This window comes from Leucopleurus acutus, assembly GCF_964270905.1.
Source record: "Leucopleurus acutus genome assembly, chromosome: 19".
NCBI lineage: Eukaryota > Metazoa > Chordata > Mammalia > Artiodactyla > Delphinidae > Leucopleurus > Leucopleurus acutus.
The window spans coordinates 60282329-60301241 of record NC_139161.1 but is presented as its reverse complement, the minus strand read 5'-3'; the positions used below and the strand labels follow the sequence as shown (position 1 = coordinate 60301241).

The following is an 18913-nucleotide window of genomic DNA, read 5'->3' as shown; positions in this document are numbered from 1 at the left end:
AGTGCTGCTGTGAACGGTCATGTCCAAGTTTTTACTTGAGCACCTGCTTCCAGTTTTCTTGGGGTTGTATATACCTAGGAGTGGAATTCTGGGTCATAGGGATTTCTGAGTTTAACCTGTTGAGGAACTGCCAGACTCTTCCCCAGTAGCCGCACTGTATTGCATTCCTGTGCTGGGCTGTGTTTTACTTGGATTGTCTCTTCAGTCCTCACATAAGATTCATGAGGTGTAGATATAATTATCATCACTCTCACCTTTCAAACGGGAAGATAGAAACTCGAAGGGTTTTCAGCCCAGGGTCCTACCACCAGCGAGTTGGTGATTCTTTGGCCAGTGCTAATGATGATCGCTAAAGCAGTGTCTCTGCTCCCAGGCCCTGTTCTGTACCATCAGGATGAGGGGCTTTGACTGTGCTGGTCACATGATATCCCTAGTGCCTGCACATATTGGCACTCGCATGGTTATGAAGAAAATGCCATTTTCCCCTGATCCTGGTGGCTTGATAAGAAACTTGAGGGGAGGTATCTGTTTCTTAGGAGTTCCTATATTCTCCGGTGTTTCAGACTCCTGCTGGGTTTGCATTCTTCTCCCCACAGCAGATGCTACAGACCTGCCAGGAGGCTCTCCAACATCTCTCTTGGCAACTTGGCCTGGGGCTGGGGAATGGGATGCATGGAGTGTGTGGAGCAGAGGTGGATTCTTTTTCCAGCGAGCGCTTGTCAGCTTGTCATTAACTTGACCGTTGAAACTGTCCAAGGCCACTGATGACCTGCCCTCCTTTTTCTCCTCCAGGCAAAACCCATTTATGGTGGCTGGCTGCTCCTGGCTCCAGATGGGACTGACTTTGATAACCCAGTGCACCGATCTCGGGTAAGGGCATCAGAGTGAATTCTTGGGTGGAGAATTCACCAAGAGAGGGGCCCACCTAAGGCAGATTGACCGAGTGGAGGACGGAGATGGGGGTTGAATGGTGGATCCTGGGATGGCGGATCAGCAGGGAACCCCTACCTATTTGGTGAACTTGCAGGTCCTAGTAGTTATTATGCCTCGCTCTCCATTCAAAAGAGATGCACTCGCATGGTGCTACCTGTTTTGTGGGTCAGCTCCACTCTAGAAACAGTTAAATGGAAAAGACCGAAGGGCAGTTCAGCGCACATTTGCATTATGCTAATTAGGGTCCGAGTTCTTTCAGGGCCAATGTTCTGCTTCCTGTAGCCGCCCCCCTTTCCCCTCCCTTCCTCCCCAGCTGGGAGCTCAGCAGATGAGCAGGAGTGAGGGGAGGCAGGCCTTAAGGGCCAACTTTGCTTGCGTCCCATCTCTCCTGGGCACCCAGCCCCGGGTGGGTCCTGCTGGACACAGGCTACTGCTTGGCCAGGTCTCAGCTGGAGCAGCGAGATGGTCAAACCAGAATCGTCCCGGGTCAGTGGCTTGTTCCTCTGTCAGGGAGCCCCTTTGGATTTGACTCCAATTAAAACATGCTTTCTTTTTCCACACGCTTTCCTCCAGGTACTGCCGCCTGCCCCCTTCCCCAGGGCCTCTGCCCTGCCTCTGGGTCTCTGCTGCCCCCAGCCTGAATGTTACACTCTGGGGTGGGGCCTTGGTACCCCACAGAACTTGCTTTGTATCTGGGGTCCTTGGGCTTCCTTCCAGAATGGGTTTTAATTTTAAAAACAACAAATAGGAGCCTTGGAAATATTTCCTGGGAAGAGTCCAGGTGGCCCAGCCTCTATAGGTCCTCTTTGCAAGGCCACGTGAGTGCCCTGTTCCTGCCACCCAGGCGTGAGGACAGCCAGAGCGACTGTGTTCCAGTGGCTGCAGTAACCAGGGAACAGCCCTCTTTCCTCTTTTGTATTTAGGTCATACAGAATTGCCATTTTCAGCTTCTGATGGGAAAATCATTATTACAAATGATATAATTCTGGCCCAAAGCAAAGAGACATGATATTTTAGTTAGTTCTTGTGGCCTTATTGCCAGTAAAAGTATGAATTTTGTTGGGCTTTTGGAAATGTTGAAAATAGGTCACGGATCTTCATGATGATTTTTGGGATTTGGGGACCAGCAGTCTCACGTTCTAGACATTTCCCCCCCACAAAAAGGAAGGGCCTTTCCATTCCACTGTCAGTGCCATTGGACCTCCATCAGCCCCTGGTGGCCTAGCCTTTGGGTGGAGGGCAGCGAGGGGGCAGGGGCACCCTTTGCCGGTCACTCCCTCCCTGGACGTCAGAGTTGTTCCCACTGGCCTCCCTCCTCAGTTTTGATTTTTGTTACTTCTGTCCCCTTCGGTGAATACTGGTGCCCGGCTGGCTTTTTCCCTTTTTCAACCTCCCTGTGGGTCACTGGAACAACCCTTTTATACCATTTTTCCAGATTTTTTCAAAAGTGGGGAATCAGTGCTTGGCATTCTCAGGTTATCCCATATCATGTCAGGTAATTCATCAGATTAATATTGACAGTTATTAGTAATGAGCTCTGTGCTGGGTACATAAAGAATACAAAAAGGTGACCCAGACATTGCCTCTGCTCCTTTTTCTGAGGAGCTTGCAGATTAAACTAGATCAGGCATCTTTTAAAATCTCAGTGATTGGGAACACACTGGGTGGTTTGGGCCTCTCCACTGGCCCAATCCTGGCTGACGAGGCACTGTTCTTCTACCCCTGGGCCCCAGAAATGGAAGCTGTGCAGCCAGCGTGCCTCAGAGGCAGGCTTGTCAGGCGCAGGGGCTCGGCAAGTGGAGACGGGCCAGAGCCCTCCCGACACCCTCTGTGTTCCGTTGCAGAAATGGCAGCGCCGGTTCTTCATCCTCTACGAGCACGGCCTCTTGCGCTACGCCCTGGATGAGATGGTGAGTGTCCTCCTCCGCCCCTCCCCTCTCCTGCCCCGGCCTTCGCCAGGCCCCTTTGTCGCGGTGGTGTCGGCCTTGTGGCAGCTGTGTGCTCTTGCTTCGGCTTCTGCTCGGGAGGCTGGAGATGTGGAAGCCCGTGTGGCAGCTGGTTGCAGCAGCCCTCACAGCCCCGACCTTTGCCTCGAGGCACCTTCAGTGGCCACGGGTGAGAGTCACGGTGAGGGAGGAAGTACTTCTGTTCAGGGTGGTAGGAGCGCCTGGTTAGAGAGAAGCGGAGGAGGTTGCGGGCCCGCGGGAGCAGGTGCGGCCGCCCTGGGTGGGTGGGTGCCAGCTGACCCCCGCGGATCCGTGCGTAGTGCAGGGCTCCTCTCAGGTCCGTTGCTGGAATTGGTGTCGCTCATCGTATTTGATGTTCAGAGGTCTCCTGGCCACAGGGTTAGTGTTCTGGTCACTTAGCCAGGGTGTACGGGCTCCATCCTGTCCTGTCACCCACCTGATTTGTTTCCTGGGCTGGATGAGTATTTACCAACCAGGTAGAATATTCTGGCTTTTCTTTTCCCACCCATTTTGTCTCCTGACTGTTTTCTAAAGGAGATCAGTCTGTCCTAACTAATCTAAAGTATGACTGAGTTCCAAGCTTTATAAAGGATTGAAGGTGGAAGCTTTGAGTGCCTTTTCCTGTTCCATTGGCGTGTGTGTGTGTGTGTGTGTGTGTGTGTGTGTGTGTGTGCGTGCGTACCTTTGTGTGGGCAGCATTGTTAAACTGGGACTGTCCAAGAACATCTGTTCACACCGTGTAAGACAGGTTGACCCCACCCCTTTCAGAGTTCATTTCCTTGCTGCAGGGGTGAGAGCAGGGTTCTGGAAGTGTGAGCACAGCACCTTGTAGTCTGTTGGGACACTTGGATGTTCGGTGGTTATCACAGCTGATACGTGACCAGGCCATCGGTGTTTCCGTTTCCATGTGGGGTCTTAATCTTTGTGATGCGTTTTCCATTTTGTTTGTGGGACAGGTTAATGGGTATGATATCTAGGAATGGGAGTTAATAGGTATGATACCTAGTTCTGTGTTGGCTATTTTGCCTCATTGGTTCCTTCAGAAAAAGAATTTTCTTCTTTTTCATTCTTTCTGATGAGCATATTTGTACAACGTGGGTGGTCCACAGAGGGTTTTTGCCGTGGAAACATCTGTGGTCCAGAGTAGTTCGAGGCGACTGGGTTGGTACCACCGGTGGTGGTAGAATTTACTAGAGGCAGGAGCAGTGGGGCGGATTCACCTGGACACTCATTTCCTTTGGTGACTCAGCACTGCCCTCTGTGTTCTCCTGACTTGACCGTCATGTCAGCAGGCGCCCTGGGGCGGGAGGTGGGCTCCGACCTGCCTGGAGGTTTACTTCGTCCTCCCTGTGCCTGTCTGACTGCTGTTAAGTCGCGCAAAGACTAACCATAGAGAAGGGGCCTTGGAGGTCACTGGATGACATCCAGGCTGGGCCGGGCCATGAACCAGCCCAAAAAACAGAATTTTCTGGACTCGGCTTGGAGGCTGATTCTTCTCGTCAGGAAATCTTTCTTTAGGTCCAGCTGGAGTCCGGTATAGTCCATGGTTCTCTTCAGCTGCACGAGCATGAGGGCGGCTGCTGGGCACAAATGCACAGCACACGCTGGTCCGAGAGCTGCTCCTGCACGACTGGGACTGTGAGCCGTGGGCGACACCCGGCCGTGCCTTCCGGTCTCCCCACAACCTGCCCATCCTGTGCTGCTCGGGCGGAGGTGGGACGTGCCAGCCATGGAGAAGAAGGAAGCGGGGAAAACCGGGGCTGCGGAGAGGGTGTTCGGGGTGCCCAGAGTGGGGGGATGGGCTCAGGTCACTCTGGCAGATCCCCGTGGGGATGAGGAGACTGACCGGTGCTGCTCTGTGGCCCAGACTGCAGTGCAGGGACACGGCCCTCCCGAGGTGAAGGGGCATCATTTCTGTGAGTGACAGGAAAGAGTAGCAGTTGTGTTGAAATACCTTTAGAGCGGCGTGGTTTTCCCTGTTGCGTTAGGAAGGCCCCGTGGGGGAAGTTCTGAGGAAGCCTCCGGGCCGTGTGCGCGAGGAGGCTGCTGAGGGACGGTCAGGTGCCGGCTGCCCGGTGGTCGGCGTTGGCGGCCGTTGCCGTGGGGGCTTGCGGGTGGGCTCCTCCTTGTGGGGCTGGAGCGGCCTCTCCCACCCCGTGGTCTGCGTCAGGCCTTGTTCTTCGTGGCCGCCCCCCAACCCAGAGGCCAGTTTTCCTGAAGCCTAGACTCCCGCCTCCACCTGGAGCAGAACACCATGCATGCAGACTTGTGTGTGAACCAAGTTCCAGCCGTGCCAGAATTTTCCTCTCTGAGTACCTAGAAGTGGAGACGTGGTCCTCAACTGGGCACCTTGTGCCTCCCGGGGCTGCCCGGCAATGTCTGGAGTCATGTTTGAGTCTCACAGCTGCACGAGGGTGCAGAGGTGCTATTGGCGTCTAGTGGGTGGAGGCCAGGGTGCTGCGAAACAGAGTGTGATGCCCAGGATGGCCCCACAGCAGAAGGTGATCCGGCCCCAAGTCCACAGTGCTGGGCTGAGAGACCCTGTGTGACCTGGTCCGTGGCTTACTTTTTTTTTTTAATTGTTTGACTTGCTATCATCCCGGTTCTTAAAAGGTTCAGAAGGCCCTACCCCTCAGATTTCCTGGGAGTGAGGGAGGTGATGGGCAGGGTTAGCCTGCTGGCTGGGATGGTGCGTGCTGCGCCTGGAATAGGAATGGGCCTGTTCCTGGTGGGGAGGGGTTTCTGTGGGGTGTTCTTGCACATCAGACGACCACAGGGCCAGCAGAACTGCTTGTGTGGCTCTCTGCCGGGGAGTGGATAGGCAACGCTTCCTGTGGCAGCTCAGGGCAGTTCAGACCTCTGTACCTGTATAATAGGCCCATCTTGGTGTTGGTCTCCAAGAGCAGCAGCTCTGAGCAGCCGGTAGCCACTGCTGATCGTGCCACTGCTGCCAAGTTTAGCTTTAGCTCTCCCCCTTCCCCCACCCGCCCCATCCCTCCCCAGCGAATCTATTGCATGTAATAAATTAGCGTTTTATGGCTGGGACCTTAACACTTAGTGACAATCTGTTTCAAATTGTTATTTGGACTTTTATACAGTATTACTATTTGTTTTCATTTGCTTAAATGTTATCTTACCTACCGGATGGTACCTTTTTTCTTCAGTGCTGGGCCCCCGATAGTTTTTGGATACGTTTTTGGTACCTTCGTATTATCTGACCTGGGGTTTGGGTAGCACAGACCTCGTAAATATTTGTTGAGTCGAAATAATCAACTTTGTAAATGCGTTGCTGCAGGATTTCTGTTTCAGCATGGGGAGGAGGTGGGACCTGGGTGCTCCTGGGAGAGGGATTAGGTGCGTTTTGCATCGAAGCTCTTAGCGGTTCCTCAGCAGAAGGGAGAATGCGCTCCAGAGCATAGGGTGGGGACCCAGAGGGGCATCGTGGTGGCCAGGAGGCCCGGAGGAGGAGGGCTGCAGTCCCCGGGTCAGCGCCTGCCTGGAGGGCTGTATCGAGGGGCCCTCCTGCGTGGGCTCTTCTGCTGGGTCTGGGGCCTCAGGCTAGTCTGGCTCCAGGGGTGACTGTTGCCTTCTCTTCCAGGCAGCTCTGAGATGGGACTAACCTCCGGGAGTCACTTTTCCTTTTTTGGGAAATTTCTTTCTCGATACACCCACATACCCTGTAACCGTTGGGTGTGGAGGAGAGGCAAATTGCCCAAAAAAGGAAAAAAAAAATCTCAAACGCAGGCCGAGGTGAGGTGGGCTCAGGGCAGCCTCACAGACAAGTGGGAGCCTGAATAGTTTGGCTGCGCCTCTGTTTCTTCAGGAGTGGACAGAGTGAAGAATCTAGAAACCCAGGCTGCTGCCTCTCTCTCTCCTCTGCTTTTGTTTCTCCCTCTGTGCTCTGCCTGTTTGTTTACCAAATTCTGCCACTTTCCTTGAGCTTTTGGGGACTGATGTAAAGCTAAGGTGCTGGGGTCACTAGAAGGCTTTCCTGAAGAAGCTCCTCATCCAGAGGGGGATCCAGGGCCCCGAGTTTCAGGTGGAGCCGCTGGGCTGTGAGGCTCTGGGGCTCCGGGGCGGACTGTGTCCGATGAGCTCTGGCAGCCTTGTCTCTTGATTTCGTCTTCTCTTCCTTTTTCTCCTGGAAGCCAGGCAAAAACATGTTTTGTTGTTGTTGTTTGCTTTTAAACTGTGGTAAAATATGTGCAACAAAATTTACCATTTTAGCCATTTTTGTTTTGTTTTGTTTTTTGCGGTATGCGGGCCTCTCACTGCTGTGGCCTCTCCCGCTGCAGAGCACAGGCTCCGGACGCGCAGGCCCAGCGGTCATGGCTCACGGGCCCAGCCGCTCCACGGCACGTGGGATCCTCCTGGACCGGGGCACGAACCTGCGTCCCCTGCATCGATAGGCGGACTCTCAACCACTGTGCCACCAGGGAAGCCCTAGCCATTTTTAAGATTATAGTTCAGTGGCATTAAGCACGTTCACATTGTTGTGCAGCCATCACCACCATCCCTCTCTAGAACCCCTTCCATCTTCTAGGCTGAAACTCTGTCCCCGTTAAGCCCTCACTCCCCATCCCTCCCCCAGCCCCCACCACATACCCTTCTGCTTCCTGCCTCTACGGATTTGAGGACTCTAGGGACCTCCTGTAAGTGGGGTCATATGGTATTTGTCCTTCTGTGTCTGGCGTATTTCACTTAGCATAATGTCCTCAAGGTTCATTCATGTCAGAGCATATGTCAGAATCTCCTTACTTTATTTTATTTTATTAAAAAAATTATCTATCTATTTATTTAATTTGGTTGTGCTGGGTCTTAGCTGCGGCATGTGGGATCTAGTTCCCTGACCAGGGATTGAACCCAGGCCCCCTGCATTGGGAGTGCGAAGTCTTAACCACTGGACCACCAGGGAAGTCCCAGAATCTCCTTATTTAAAAAAAAAAAAACAAAATTCTGGCAGGTCTAATGCTGTTGAACTCTTTCTGCTCTGAAACAAACTGACCCTGGGTCTCTCCTTTGTGGGAAGCGTGTAGAGGTTGTACCCATGCTTCCACGGCAGGTGTGTGGGGTGTCTCCCCCATCCTCTGCCCTGAGATTCCTAGAAAGTCAGGACAGACCAGAGCTTTGCGCCTTCACAGGGGCCATGCTGCAAGGGCTTCAGTGTGCTTCACATCCCTACACATAGCAGGGGGAACACTTTTCGCCCTTGGGTGCCTTGTTCGAGGGCAGCTGTGGGTTTGTCAGCCCCCTAGGAGGAGACGCTCCAGCCTGAGAAGTCACCCTTGGGGTCTGTGCTCGCGTGTGAAGTGGTGGGCTTGGTCTGAACGCTCTTCAGAGGATGCTGAGTGCTAACAGGGTAGGGTTCTGGCTCCTTTACATTTTCCTTCCTGTAGGACCAAGTCCTGGAGGTTGCTTTGATCCCAGGACGTTTGCCTACTTCATTCTCAATGAATTTGGGCCCCAGGGGAGCATGGGGAGGGACTCACCTTGGCCCTGCTGCCAGTGGGGACTGTCTTTGAGGTTCTCTCGCTCCTCTGCAGCTGAGTCCCCATCGCATCCCCTGCTCAGAACCTCCTGAGGGCAAGGCCCAGGTAGCCACAGTTTAAATAACCATTTCCTGCGATTTTAAGAAGCACAGACATTGGAGAAGCCCTGCTTTAAGCGCTGGCTCTCCTCCCCCTTGCTAGGCAGGCCGATGCGTCTGAGTCAGTGGTAACCGCAGTGGCTGTTGTGTCCGTAGCAAAGGGCCGTGGGGGGAGAACACACGGCCGAAAGAAGGTTCCTCTCACGGTGATGCTCACAGCCTGTTGGGACCCACGTGGACACGTGGAGGTTAAATACCAAGCCAACCTCAGTGCGCATGCTCTTCAGGGCAGTGGATGACTGGGGAGTCAGAGGAGTCTTCTAGGAGGAGAGAGGGGGCCTTGGCCACCGTCCTGCTGGTCACAGGGTTGGGGAGGGGGCGCATGCTCAGCCCGGTGCTCTGTGTTTGTTCTTCAGGCACGACCTCTAACGTGATGGTCACATCAGTATTGCTTGACAGATACTGTTACTCTGTTTCACGGAAGAAACTGAGGCCCCGAGAGATGGTGGCATCACTCAACTTATGAGTGACAGAACTGGGATTTGTGAACTGGTGAGACGCCTTCTGGGAGAATGACGGGGTCCTTCCCCTGCTGTGTCTAGTGATGGGCGGCTCTGCGTGCCGTGTGGGAGGTGGCGCTGGCCGAGGGCCAGGCTGGCTCTTGGCCTCCTGCCCACCCCTCGGGTCTGTGCAGCTCTAGGAGGTTCTCATGTGCCTTCCAGCTCGCTGAACTAAACTAACTTCAGGCCTGTAGTCCGGGTGTGTGGACGTACGTTCAGAGATGTGTAGAAATCAGAACAGTACTCAGCTCCGTGCCGGTCTGAGCTGCGGAGAAGCTTCCCCACGTCTGATGTTTTACGGATTAGTCTCATGTCTTTAGATTTATTTTTAAACCCGTCATGTGTTTGGCCTGGCTTCGGCCTTCGTACTTTTCCACGCAGTTTCAGCCTCCAGGGCACAGAGGCAGGCCTGCTGTGTCAGGGTGCCGGGAAACTGAAGGGTGTAGGGAGAGAGCGTTGGTTTGGGGTCCAGTAACTAAGGGTTTTACTCTGGTTCCTCTCTTTCTGACTGAGTGTCCTTGAGCAGGGCCTCCTCCCTGCCTGATTTCCCTCCACAGAAACCTCGTGGTGGTGTTGGGCCCACAGTGAACCTGGGCTTCCTTCTGTCCCTTCCTCTGCTCAGCTGCTCTTCTGCAGTCCTGTGCTTGCCGTGGTAAAACTGGTAGTGTTGAAAAATAGCTTTGAACTTGGAAGTGTTCTCATCCTTACGCTAGCCTGTGAGCAAGATGCGGGCTGTTACAGAGCAGAAGCTGTTCCCGGGCCCTGCAGATGCACCACGTTCCACTGGGCCTCCCGGTGCTGTCACAGACAGGTTGGGAGACCTCTGTCTTTCAGTGGAATTCTGCGCAGAAACTTAATACAAGTTTTAAAACTGATACAGTCTGGCGCTACTTTAGTTGAAGTTGTGGGATACTCCCACCCCTCCTTCACCACCACCCCACCCCACCCCACCCCCCAGCTGCAGAGAAGAATATGCCTTGACTGGACAGACCTGCTTCTGAGGTAGAATCATCTGGGTGTCTGAAGGCCCAGTCCACTAGCCTGCATGAGCAAGGCACCTCTTCTGTGTCGACCATTTAATTAACTTAGTTTTCCAAAATAATGAACTTTTAAAAAAACATTTGCAGAAGTGGTAAGTGCTTTGCCAGTGTTGCTGGATGTGTGAACAACACCCATCTTTCAAGGTAAACTCTGAGGCCTCTGCAGGGGCTGTTGTTGGTGAGGAAAAGCAGAGAGTGGCTCTCCACTCTCAGCGGCTCAGCCTGGGGGAGAGCTCAGGAGTCATGCACCCGCTGGGCTGTCTAGAAGGTGATTCCAGGGTGTTGAGGTGTTTTACTCCTGCCTGCTTTAATTTTCTAGACTTGGGGGCTGTAGATAGGGGGCTTACCCTATCTTTACTTAATCATGACAAGCTACACATCATTTTCACCTCTTTGGGAGGGATGTTGTAGCATTTAATTCCTTAATGACTCTTATGTATGTTGCGGATAAAATAGAATCTGTAAATGTGTATTATGTATGCAAGGGCTTCCTTGGCTGGAGGTGTATGTAGTCTCTTGGGGCGGGTGTGGATGACAGCATGAGGGGTGGGTGCAGAGAGGACCCTGAGCTCTGCCTCTGGGCTTCCTGCAGGCCGCTTTGCCCTAGAGCATCTTTGGGTCAACTTCCAGTTACTTGGAAATGTTACAGTGAGTGAGCAAGGAAGGGCAAGATGAACCCAGTTGGGACTGGGAACCCCTCCCAACTGACAGCAGAGCCTTCTTGTCAAAAGGTCAGGGGTTAGCGGTGAAACTCACAAGTGTCACATGCCTTCTTTCCTCAAGTTTGACTCACTGGGACGCAGGAGACTTCACCCATTAGAATGAAGCATCCCTGTGTACAGATGTTGTTCCCTGCAAACTGGTGGCCAAACTTTAAGTCCTTCCCTGCGCTCCCCTCCTTTCTACTGAGTTGAGGAGGAGCTTGGAGACACGGGCTTGTTACGATGTCTGAGCCTGGTGTCTGTTGGAAGGTGCAGCGTTCTGCCTCTGGTAGCTTTTTGTTGGCATTTACCACTCTGCATGCTGACTTGGCTGACATTTCTCAGTATGGAACAGCTGGGGGATGGAGGCCACCAGCAGTTAATTATGGGGCTGTTTGGGATGAAGAACAGAGGTTTCTAGAGATGAGCTGGTCCAGATGTCCATTTGTGGCTGGGGAAACCCAGCGAGGAGGGGCTCAATCAGTAGGTGTGGGGCAAGCAGTCAGGTTCCTGGTCGCCTCGTCCCAAAGGGAAGGGCTAACTGTTAGCACGGGGGGCCTGAGTCTGGGGCAGGGCAGATGTTCTGTGCTTTCAGTGTTAGGGTCTGTCACCTGGTGGCCTGAGCCTTGTAGAGGAAAGAAGTTAGAGAAGAACACATGGGAATGAGTGGCTACAGAGGGTCAGGTAGAAGGGAGCAAATACATACCTGCCAGGTGGGCTAGGAAGGCTCTACAGGTAACCCTGAATCATTCACAAGAACCAGGAGAAGACACAGGCACCACTCCCAGGTGGGTCCAGGTCAGACCGATCTCCTTCCTCTGTCCCTTGTCCCCAGGGCGCGTGTTTCTGTGTGGGTCTCCCTCTACAGGGCAGTGAGCACCTCGAGGCAGAGGCTGCTATTTGCCTGCATAGGTGGGACCTTACATAATACACGCGGCTGTGGGAGAAGCTCTGCACCTGTTGGCTGACCGAGTGGGGAATCGGTCTGCTGTCCTCCTTGACTCTGCGCTTGAGTCTTTGTCGTAAACGTTTAAGAAGGCCGCCCCCCGGGAATCCTCCTTCTTTGACTTTCAGACCAGAGTGAGAGGACTTGGTGACCGGGTTGCCCTGTGAGTGCCTTTCTGTGTTACTGGGACCGTCCCATGTACTTTCCTTCCTTCCCAATTGCCTGAGTGCTGAGTCAAGGACAGCAGAATAGGGATCAGCTACCTGCCTGTGTCTGGTGCCCCTGAGCCTAGTGAGAACCCACGGTCTTCTCTCTGCTTCTCCCAGGGTGCCCGCAGCTGCTGAGGGGACACATACGACTTGTGAACAGAGGAGGCTGCTGGAGGTTCTACGTCCTCTTGTCCACTTGGTTCCCCTGTCCGGCCCTCAGCACGCACACAGCTCTTTCAATGATGGGAGGAGGTGATGGGGGCGGTTGGAGCAGCAGTTTTGTTGAGTTGGGGGAGGGAGTTCTGTGGCCCTCACTCTGCGCTGGGATAGCAGCTGAGGCCGGGCAGTGGTGGGTGTCCTTGTTGGAGGTCTTCAGAGCTGTGGGGGGACTTCTGTGGCAGCTGCAACTGTGGCCTGGAGGGTGAGCGTCTGTGGTAATGGGCTGGGCAGCTCTGGCTCTCATGCAGAGACAGGAGTGGAGTGACTTTGGGTTTTAGGAAAGTGAGCAGCTGGGAATAATTGGTTAGGAAACTAATTAAGTGGCAGCAGGGAGAGAACTGTCAAAAAATGGGTCATTTTATGCGAGTCAGCAGCAGAAAACATTTGGAGTCCAAGAAACAAAGCCAAGTGACTGGTACTGGTGTGTCCACGTGTGAGCCCACGGTGCCCACACGCGCCTATGCAGGGCTGGACGGCATGAAGCCAGGCTGCAGAGACCGCCAGGGCATAGCCCCTGCACCCCGACTTCTCGGGCTCCTCACTCTGCCCCCACTCAGCACCCTGTCGTGCACCCAGCCCTCCCCACCTGACCATCTCCTTCCTTTGGACTTTCCTGGGAAATTGGCAACACAAACAGTCTGATAAGCCAATCCACTTAAGGCATTAATTGTGGGTAGGCAGCTTAATATGTTAGTGTCTTAATCTCTCCTGCTCTCCTTCCCTCCACAACACTTTTTCGGAAGAATCTTTTCTTGGACAGGGAAGGGAAGGGGATGTTCTTTTTGGTGGAAAAGCCCTCTGAACCCAGGGCATGATTCCACTCATAGAATCTCACAGATGGCAGGTGGGGTTTCTTAAGGAAGGTACCTCACTTGGTACCATGTGATGACTTACTCTGAAGGGCTGATCCAGGCCATGTGCATGTGCACGTTGATGAACTGACCATTCACAGATGTCTTTCGAGTGTCAGAAGTGAGCTCAAGGTGGCTTCATTCTGGGCAGAGGATTCTGATGATGATATACAATGTGTAAGTGTATTAGTCTCCCGTGGCTGCCGTGACCACTGCCACTGACCTACTGTTTTAAGACAGCATGACTTGCTCCCACGGTCCTGGAGGTCAGGAGTCCAGCTCAGCATCCCTGCGGCTCCAGGCGACGGTGGTGTCTCGCCCTTTTCAGATTCCAGGGGCCGCCTGCGCCCTTCGGCTCGTGGCCGCTTCCTTGCCTCTCTGCTTGCATCGTCACCTCTCCTCACCTGTGTCAGTTCTCCCCCGCTTCTCTCCTGAAAGGACACTTGTGATGACATGTAAAGCCCACCCGCATAAGGTGGGATCATCCCCACATCTCAGGATCTTTAATCACACCTGCAGAGTCCCTTCTGACATCTGAGGTCACACTCCAGGTTCTGGGGATTGGGGTGTGGATATCTCTGGGGCCATTATTCAGCGGCCACAAAGGGTGTGATCAGAGGGACCTAATGCAGAGTGCTCTAGATACAGAGCAGGACAAGCTGGTTCTGCCTGGAAGGTTTCACAGCAGAGAGGAGCTGGGCCGGGTCTTAGGGCTGGAGGGCTTTGCCTGGGATGGGGCGGGGAGACAGTGGGCATGGCTGGCTCTTGACTTCGTCTTCCTCCCTCCTTCTGTCCTCAGCTCCAGTTCTGGGCAGGATTAGGTGGTACTTGTGGATGTCCCTGCCGGGCTTGAGACAGGCACAGGAGATGGGAACAGAGAAAGGCAGTACATGGAAGACGAAAAGGAGAATGATGGGCCCACCCATGGTTGTCCCCAACGGCACAGATGCGCTGTGTTTCCAGAGTGAGCTGGGCACGGGTGCAGCGTGGGGAAGGACCAGCCCTGTACCCATGAGGGGATGGAGAGGTGACGTTGCCCAGGTTATGGGGTCAGCTCCTCGACACAGCCCTCCCGGCCGAAGGTTCCGCAGCCAGCGCGGCTGGCATCCCTCCCATCGAGGTGGCCCGCAGGGCGAGCTGAGGGAAGCGAGAATCCCATGTCGTCCTGTTGGCGAGGCTGGTTCTCTGTGACTTCTAACGAGGGTGGTATTGCTGACCCAGCCAGTGGGACCGTGAGGTGCAGGAATGGGGCAGCGCAGGTGGAGGGGACAGAAACCCCCCAAACCGCGGAGGGAGGCGCTGAAGAACTTTGTACCCTGGCAGTTGTGGCCCACCTCCAGCTGCACGGGAGCACGCTCGTCCTCGAGCAGCGGAGAAGGGTCCTTGCGGCCTCATTGCAAGGCCGGGATTCCAGCCAGCTTCTGCTGCACCTGCTCTCTGTCCCTCCTCAGGTCACCTTCCTTTTTGGGTTTCTGTCTGTACCTCTGCCTGGTGGATGCACTGGGCTGTTCGTCCAAGTCCACTGTGAGTGATTCACTTTTCCCTCTGAACCCACTGGTGGGCGTTGTACCTGTCTCCCCGCTGACCAGTGAGGATCTGGGGGCCCGACAGTGCTTTGCGGTGCCCAGGCCCCAGCTGAAAGGCCGTGTACACGGACGCTCATCAGTGGCATCAGGCTGTCTGTCTAAGGGCGTGGTGGCTGCCACTGGGGCAGAAGCCCGAGGCTCACTTCTTCCACGTAGCCATGTACATTTTTTGGAACCAGCTAGCCTCTGATAAATGCAGAGCTAAAAAAAAAAAATCACAGCAATCACTGTACTAGCTGCTCTCACTGGGTTCCCATTTAATCCTGAAAATGGTTCTGTGGGGAGAGCCCAAGGTGAACCTTGCCCAAGGTGAGGTTCTTCCCCACCCCCGGCAGAGCTGGGCTTCTGGCCTTGAGCCGTGGATGGGAGGCCTGGTGGGTGGAGCTGCTCTGGCTCCTGTGCTATGAGCCGAGCCCAGATCCCCCTCCCAGCACTTGGTGCCGGAGCTCTGCCTGGTTAACGTGGTGTGATGGGTACTGACGCCTGCTGAGCGCACAGGGCTGTGACGGGCAGAAAAGGGCCAGGCAGCCTTTTCTCCTCCGTCCCTCCCGTAAGGCAACCAGTGTCTGAAGAATTCCCTGCTGGGTGGAGGCCAGACTTGTGCCTGGTGTGGAGGACACGCCTGGCCCTACCTTCCAGCGCTTTCTCAGGAGGAGACCTACCAGCACCGCCACATATTCGGGTGCCGGTGGTTGAGGGGCCGGGGAGTGGTAGATGTTGGGTGGTGTTGAGGGTCCTCGAAGGCATCCTCTCCTTCAGCCCTCACCTTTGACAGATGAGGAAACTGAGGCGCAGAGGGCAGGAGGGGTCTCTGTCGTCACCCTCCAGCAGGTTCAGAGACACGGCTGCGCCTCCACGCGGGGGCTCTCACTGCCTGGAGTCAGGGTTGCGTGTGAACAGGAGCTGTGAGCTCCTGAGGGATGGACACGCACCCCATTCCCACACCAGCAGACCCTCGCGTCTGTAATTGGCTCTCAGTCAGGCCTCCCTGCCCACCCGGTGGAGGAAGGTGGGAGCAGGCCCAAGACAGGCTGGGGTGCCAACCCCATCTTGAGGTAGGAGGTGCGGCGTGAGTGTCGAGAGGACGCTTCAAGGCTTCTGATCTTTTGGGGGCTTCCGTCCGAGACAGAGAAGAGCACACAATTCCTGCTCTGTGAGAAGAGGTTAGGAAAACAGCCCGACCCCACATTGTTGGTGGGAATTCTCGAATGTTCCCTGATGCGCCTTCCTTTCTCTTCATGGGCTTCCCTTGGCCACTGGACCAAGTCACCGTGCCCAGCTTCTTATCTGCCCTTCTGTTGCTGAAATAAACACAAGCCCTGCCTTTCCAAACCAGGAAAAGCAGGGTGAAAGTGTCCTCTTAGGGGTACCAAGCCATTTTATCTTCTTTGTCTAAGTAGGCCCATGTAGGTGACATTGACAGACATTGGGATGTCTTCTTAGATGGGACCCCTTGTCCTGCTGGTGTGGGCCAGGTGAGGGCGGCCACCACTGCCCGGAGGGCAGGGCAGGGCCAGTTCTCTGCAGAAGGAGTGGGTGTGGAAGCACTCCTGCTTTGTTTGTTCACTTATCCACTCACTAACGATTTGCCAGGTCACGGGGCGTTGGTTCCTAAAGGATGCTTGAGAGGTTGGAAGAGGGGAGAGTCGCCGTGTGGAGCGCCAGCCTGGTGGTTTAATAGTGTGGACATCTGCGAGCTCGGTAGGATTTTCATCCATGCCGGCTTCTTCCATGGATTGTTGGCCGCGTCCCATCAGGGAGAAAAGCATTCGCCTGATTCTAGAACACACCTGGTTATTTAGTTTAAACTTTACATTAAACCCCAAGTCCAGTGTTCAAACCGTCACAACCTTAGAAATGATCTTTCCGTAATTACTTTGGGAGACACGGGAACTCTCCTCCAGCGAAGGCCGTGTTTGAGGTTTTTGACTTAGGAAAAACAGTCGTTTATTTCTAACAGCCTTGCCCAGGGAGGAAATAATATATGAACACACCCTAAAGAGAAGTTGCATCCAGAGCTAACTGACTTGTCTGAAGACCCTGGGGGTCGGCCTCCTGGACCTGTGGGGGTGATGGCGAGCAGTCTTTTGAAAGGTGTGTGTCCGTTTCCAACCAGTAGCTCAGTATTTACCCTGGGATCTCTGTGCTCCCTGACATACGTGAAGCCTGAAAATGGGCCAGATGGGAATTTTAAACCATCATGGGGGCTTTAATTTTTTTTTTTAGTAATATACATACATAGTTTATTTTTGTTTTTGTTTTTGTTTCTTGCGGTATGCGGGCCTCTCACTGTTGTGGCCTACTCCCGTTGCGGAGCACAGGCTCCGGACGCACAGGCTCAGCGGCCATGGCTCACGGGCCCAGCCGCTCCGCGGCATGTGGGATCTTCCCGGACCGGGGCACGAACCTGTGTCCCCTGCATCGGCAGGCGGACTATCAACCGCTGCGCCACCAGGGAAGCCCAATGATATACATACATAGTTTAAAAAGTCAAGTCTGTAGCCTCAACACTTGTTATGCAGAAACGCGCACCACCCTGCCCCACTCCTTCCTCCTGTGCCTGTTCCCGCAGGAGGCCACTGCCAGTTCTTGTAGCTGGAGGATTTCAGTACTTACCTCTGTGTTTGTAAATAACACACGTATCCTGTCATTTCTTGAGTTTCGGAAGGCGGTGTCTGTGGATTTCATTTCCCACACGTAGGGTTTGGTTCTTGCGCCTGCTGGCTTTGCCACCCCCACCTCCCCTCACGTCAGTGTGTGCGGGCATGTGCCTGCCTCACACCCTCTCTCGTCCTCCCCCATCCTGCCAACACAGGTGCAGGGCAGTAAACAGTAGGGTTAAGTCAGTAGTGTTTATGTTATTATGACACTGTAAGAAACGTGCGTATCCAAGCCGTGTAGTACACCATGACTATGTTTCCTTTCACATTTGATTTCTCTTGCAGTTGATAATTGCCCTCCCCCCTTCGTTTGTTTGATTTGTATTTAACTAAGCTTGATTGAACTTTAAACTTTCTGACAGAACTACAAATCTCCTCTTAGTGAGGGCAAGTCCCTAGGTCAGTGGCTCTTTTTTTTTCCATGGTCAGATCCCTCATGGAGCCTTTTCTCCTCTTGTTCCCATTTGGCTCTTCTCCAGGCCCGCTGCTTAGCTCTTGACTTGGGAGTTCCCTTCCTCCTTCTCCTGAGTTTCTTAGATGGATCTCTTCTTTTTTGGTTTGCTTCTCCATTTGGCAAAGCCTCTTGAGAAGGGCACAGGGAAAAAAAGTTTTGAGACCTTGCATGTCTAAAAATGCCTTTCCTACCCACACTCTCGATTGATAGCTGGACTGGTTGTAGGATGTCAGGCTGGAAATAATTTTCCCTTGGAATTTTGAAGGCTTTGTTCTTTGTTTTTAATTTCTACCATTGCTATTGAGAGTTCATGTACAAAGGATCTGATTCCCGACCCTTTGTATAAATGAATGGAATTTTCCCTCTGAAAACTTTTAGGAGCTTCTCATCACCCCTTGAGTTCTAAAATTTCATGAAGGTGTGCTTTGGCGTGGCTCTGGCTCTTTCATTGAGTCAGAAGCCTGTGTACCTTTCAATGAGGAAAGTTCTGTCCTTCTGGTCCAGAAAGTTTTCTTGTATTTTTTTTTCCTGTGGTAATTTCTTTTGCCTCGTTTTCCCTGGTCTTTACTCTCAGAGCTCCTGTTATTTGGCTGTTGGTCCTTTTGGACAGGCTCTGATTTTATTGTCCTTTTGCATGGCTTTGTCGTGTCGGAGATTTCATTAACCTTGCCATAAACCCTTCTATTTCTGATCCCAGCTATCCTGTTTTCTTATTTTTATTCTGGTTCTTAGGTCAGCTATCGTATTTTTAGTTTCTTAGGGCTCATTTTCATGTTCTCTGTGTGTCCCTTTTTATAGCATCTTATTCATGTTTCATGGATGCGATACTTTCTCTTATAATTTCAGTTATTTTGAAATTCTGTTCTGTCTCTGGTCTGCCTTACTTTCTTCTTAGGTCCCTTTCTGCCTGTTCTGGTCTTGGGCTTCCTCATCCGAGTTGTGACCCTTGGCTGTGCGTTTGTGTTTAGGAACGAGACTGTGTGTGTGCGGGGTATACGTGGGTGACTGGTTGGCTTCATCTTAGAAGGACAGTCAGGCAGGGAACTGGCGAGTCCCCAGATCCAAATCCTCTGCTCTCCAGCCTGGGAGCCCTGTGGGCAGCAGAAGAACGTGGTGTTAGGGAGACCTCCACTTTCAGGATGCAGACTTCCATGGCAACTTCAACCCCCACCCCCCCCCCCCCCCGCCCCCCGCCGTGGT

The 18913-nt window shown here is 53.5% G+C and overlaps 1 protein-coding gene across 3 annotated transcripts in view; it reads left to right on the top strand.

Moving 5' to 3' along the window:
- Positions 1-18913, top strand: part of MPRIP (myosin phosphatase Rho interacting protein) — a 129844-nt gene that overhangs the window by 33125 nt on the left and 77806 nt on the right. For all 3 annotated transcript variants that reach the window (XM_082861039.1, XM_082861040.1, XM_082861038.1), the window contains exons 2-3: positions 793-870; positions 2778-2843. In XM_082861039.1, the coding sequence (XP_082717165.1) occupies positions 793-870; positions 2778-2843 (144 nt within the window). The remainder of the gene's footprint in view (positions 1-792; positions 871-2777; positions 2844-18913) is intronic.